The sequence below is a fragment of the Phoenix dactylifera genome, unplaced genomic scaffold, assembly GCF_009389715.1.
Source record: "Phoenix dactylifera cultivar Barhee BC4 unplaced genomic scaffold, palm_55x_up_171113_PBpolish2nd_filt_p 000233F, whole genome shotgun sequence".
In the NCBI taxonomy this organism is placed as follows: Eukaryota; Viridiplantae; Streptophyta; class Magnoliopsida; order Arecales; family Arecaceae; genus Phoenix; species Phoenix dactylifera.
Genome location: NW_024067734.1, coordinates 713,035 through 717,684, shown reverse-complemented (window position 1 = coordinate 717,684; position 4,650 = coordinate 713,035). Strand labels below are relative to the sequence as shown.

The window sequence follows — 4,650 nt, the reverse complement described above, 5'->3', positions numbered from 1 at the left end:
AAAAATTCTTTTGGATAGACTTTGGTACATTTTTGTTTGATCTTGATATTAGCTTCTTTTAAATTTGCCTAGATTTGATAATATCGACATTATTTCAGCATATTTCCGATATTTATTCTCCTAATTTGCATTGGCCTTTTAAAACTTAATCTAATTTCAATATTGAACCCCTTTGCTCCTTTGATCAACTTTTCACATGCTCTAGGTCAAGAATGTCTTAGCCAGGTCCAAGATAAGTGCAACGTTCCTCTTGAGTTGGAAAGAACTTGCCCTTGAGTTAAAAGCTTTGTATGTCTCCAATAAAGCATGAGAGAGCTTCAGCAATTCAGCTTCTTGGTTTGAATGGATGGCTTGTTCTTCCATCCGATCATGTACCAAATATATATGAAGTGGTCCAAGTGATGATGTGCCATCTTTTTAGGATCTACTTGGTTAGTTTTCTTTAATAATTGTTAGCAATTGAGCTGGAGCTAGATCCTCATCTTCCTCTCCATCAAAAAGATTTACAACATTAAAAGATAGTAACATTTTAAATCGCGATATGACAGGGGTTTTTTTAATGGTCTTGTCCCATTCCTATCAAAAAAGGGGACTGGAATGAGAGTAGGAATATGAAACCCATACATATAGGGCAGAAAAAGAAGAAAGAGGAAATAAAAAAAAGGAAGAAAAGAAGAAAGGCAAAAAAAAAAAAAGGAAAGAAGAAAGGCAAAAAAGAAGAAGAAGGAAAGAAGAAGAAAAAGACAGAAAAAGGGAAAGAATGAAAGAAGGAAAGGGGGAAAGATAGAGGAGGAAATAGGAAAGAAGGAAAGAAAATAGAGGAATAATAAAAATAAAATAAACGACGGAAAAGAAGAAAAAATTAAAAAAAGAAAAATAAAGAAAGAAAGAAAGAAAATAAGAATGGAAGAGAGATGGAGAGTATGTACTAGAATACTCGATTGTGATGGCTAAGATGGGGCAAGATAGCCCGACATTCTGTTTCGTGGAGAAATTTGGATACTCCCATCTCATGAGATTTAAAACTTTGAACCTCTACTTGATAGGCATTATTATTGACTTTCCATAAGATTTTGCAAAGACCATTTTTCTATTTTTTTTGCCTTGTTGTAAGTGCCAATAAGAAATTTCTCCTTGTGAAGATAGACCATTACAAGGTCATCCTTTTTAAAGACTTTCTACTCGTAGTTTGCACAGCAACTCCTCTTGTTTGGTATTGGATTGCTTGAGCTTCTCTTGAACTTGGTCATGGATGTATCTAATATTGTAATGTCCGGGCCCACAACCTACTAGGCCCAATAAGAAATGGGCCCAGTTAAGGGTTTGGGCCCAAATTTCACTGTGGGCAGTGCTGTTATAAATTTTAAAAAAAAAAAAAACGAAGGGATAAGACCGACAGGGAGGGGTTACCGCACCCCCTGCTGGCAGCCGATGCCGGCGCGCCGGAGACAGGGGGGGCGGCGGCCAGTCCCGAAGTATGGTGGAAAGGAGAGGATGGGACGTCTCAGAGGAGGGTTTCATCCTCTAAGCAAATATTTAAGCCTCTGCCGGCAACCCGTTAAGCCCAAAGAAAAAGAAAAAGAAAAAGAAAAAGAAAAAGAAAAAGAAAGAGAAAAAGAAAAAGGGAAAGGGTTTAGCCAAATTTGACTAAACCCGAGCCCAATCAAATTGGGCTAAGTCTGGGCAAGCCAGACTATAAATTAAACCAAAATTTAAAGCCCAATTCAAGCCCATACCAGGCCCAATTAAATTGGCAGAAGGCCAAATTGGCTAGGAAAAGTGGACTTAACCACAAATCAGGCCCAACCTTTCCCTTAGAGGCCCAATTAGGCCTCGTAGACTCAAATTTACTTTAATTGGGCTAAAATTTATGATAATGTGAGTCTTATAAATGGTTCCAGGAATTAAAGACTCGTCGTCCGGATCCAAGAAATTTAAATACTACTTATTGTAAGTAATCTGTCTTAATCCTATCGTAGATCTTGTATTACGTTTTATAAGATGAACCAGTATTTTTTTTATACAATTTGAATTGCATACATGATTTGTGAAGAAAGTAAGTAACCTGTCCTAATCCTGTTATGGATCATGTCATGTTATTAATGTTTTCCTAAGCATTTATTTTAAGTATATATGTTTCATGCACGATATGTTACAATGCATAAGTAACTTGCATGATCCCAGAAGCTATGGCTATGTATGCAACATGAGGATGCTGATATTTTAATCATGCATGCAAGTTAGTATAATGAAATACTATCTAGCCAAGAGGCACTATAATGGGCTCAAAGATGCTACTGAGAATGACTGAGCTGCCAGTGGCTGAATAGTAACTGAGCTGCCCCGCCAGTGGCTGAATAGTAACTGAGCTGCCCCGCCAGTGGCTGAATAGTAACTGAGCCTGCCCCGCCAGTGGCTGAGTTGGAATTGGGCCTGCCCCGCCAGTGGCTGAATAGTAACTGAGCTTGCCCCGCCAGTGGCTGAATAGTAACTGAGCCTGCCCCGCCAGTGGCTGAATAGTAACTGAGCTGTTCCCGCCAGTGGTCGAGTCTGACTTCGCAGTAGCATCCGAGAGAAAAAGGACCACGGCATGCCGGGGGCACGGTTTCATATGCATATATTATGAAAATTTTTCTGATTTGCACTACTGCTTTGTTTAAATTGCTTACATGTTATGCCATGATGATCATTAGATAAACATGCATGTCAGCTTCTCAAACCCTGATTTACATGTTTAGCATACTGGTTGATCCGATAGGATTATGCAGGATTACTTACTGAGCCGTGTAGCTCACATCTGTTTATGTTTCGTTTTCTTTCAGATCCTCATCAGTGATCGCCATCAGATATGTTTTTATTTTGTTACAGAGCTTCGTATTTTTGGAAGAAGCTTATATACTTTTGTACATTTGAATAGTATAGAAGTTCTGTATTTTTGGTTTCAACCAGTTGAAGGTTGTACTGCAAAACTTTTAATATATATATATATATAAGGATGAATCCTTTTGGCTACCTGCTACCCCTGTATGAGGCTGCGTGCTACTGTGGGCGATAGTCGGCAATAGCACGGCCGTGTCACGGATCCGGGTCCGGGGCGTGACATCTAGTGGTATCAGAGCCTTAGGTTAAACAATAGAATAACCATAAAATGCCTAAGGAAAAGGGTAGTTAAGAATGTCACCGTTATAGAAAATGTTATAATATGCTAGTTATCATAACCTCACTTTAAAAATTTTTGACTGCTAGGAGATCATTAGGAAGATATGGATGACGACCGGAGACCACCCTCCCCGGAGCCTAGCGAGCGGTCAGTTTCCCCGGATACTCCACGGTCTGCAGCAGGTCAGGCAGGCCTAGCCGGAGTGTATCAGTTTATGGCGCAAGTGCTGCAACAGCAGCAGATGATGCAGTTGGCCGCTATGCCATCAGCAGACTCCTGCTATGAGAGGTTCCGCCGACTGAACCCCCCGACCTTTGAGGGTGGGTCTGACCCTATGGCGGCTGAAACATGGATCCGGGAGATAGAAAAGATGTTCCGAGCGCTCCACTTTCCTGATGAGGTGACAGTCCGGCTGGCGACCTCTATGCTGACAGGAAACGCCGAATACTGGTGGACGGCCATGGAGACGGCTTATGCCGTTGACAGACTCACCTGGAGGGACTTTAAGAGGATGTTTTACAATCAATACTTTCCAGACTCAGTGCACCTGGCGAAGCAGAATGAGTTTTTGACACTAACCCAGACTGACCAGATGTCCGTTCTGGAGTACGCCAATAAATTTAACGAACTGGGACGATTTTGCCCCCAGTTCATGGAGGATGAGAGAAGTAAGGTGAACCGGTTTGAACAGGGATTGAGGTACGGGATTCGATCCCGAATATCCTCCCATCTGTTCTCAAGCTACAAGGATGTACTGGACTGAGCCTTGAAGGTTGAGGCTGACCTGATACGGTCTGGGAGGGAGAGAGAAGACATGAAGAGGACCCGATCGTCGGGAGCTCAGAGTAGTGGATCCGGGGGCAGCAAGGGGTCGGAGCCCAAGAAGAAACAGAACAGAAGCTGCCCCACCTGCGGTAGGAACCATGGCGGACCCTGCTTAATGAAGACCGGAGCTTGTTTCTCTTGCGGGCAGATAGGACACATCGCCCGCGACTGCCCGAGTCGAAAGAAGGACGAGCCCAGACACACTGCACCAGAGGACCAAAGATCAAGGGGTAACCCTCGAGTTTTCGCACTGACTCGACAGGAAGCCAGTGCTAGCGATCAGGTGGTGACAGGTACACTTCTGGTCAACTCGGTTCCTGCCCTCATTCTATTTGATTCTGGTTCTACGCATTCTTTCGTGTCAGTTAGCTTTTCCAGACAATTACATAGCACATCTGAGAAATTAGTGGAACCATGGCATGTTGCTACACCCCTTCAGAAAACCGCAATTGTTGACACTAAACATAGAGATTGCATAATTCAGATAGAGAAAAAAAAAAAGAAAAAAAAAGAGAGAATTAGAGACAAATCTTTTACAGCTTGACATGCAAGACTTTGATATTATCTTGGGCATGGACTAGGGTGGTATTTCGGATACCTGGGGAGCAAGAATTTTTCTTTCAGGGCGACATACCCCTTCAGGGTGCTCCCACATTGCACTTCAT

At 42.4% G+C, this 4,650-nt stretch overlaps 1 protein-coding gene across 1 annotated transcript; it reads left to right on the top strand.

The window, feature by feature from the left end:
- Nucleotides 1-3,263: 3,263 nt before the first annotated feature.
- Nucleotides 3,264-3,923, top strand: LOC120105211. The gene has a single exon (XM_039117457.1). The coding sequence runs from the start codon at nucleotides 3,264-3,266 to the stop codon at nucleotides 3,921-3,923; it is 660 nt and encodes a 219-aa protein (XP_038973385.1).
- Nucleotides 3,924-4,650: the final 727 nt, after the last annotated feature.

Coding starts and splice junctions, on each gene's coding strand:
- LOC120105211 (XM_039117457.1), top strand. CDS start 3,264: ATGGATGACGACCGGAGACCACCCTCCCCGGAGCCTAGCGAGCGGTCA.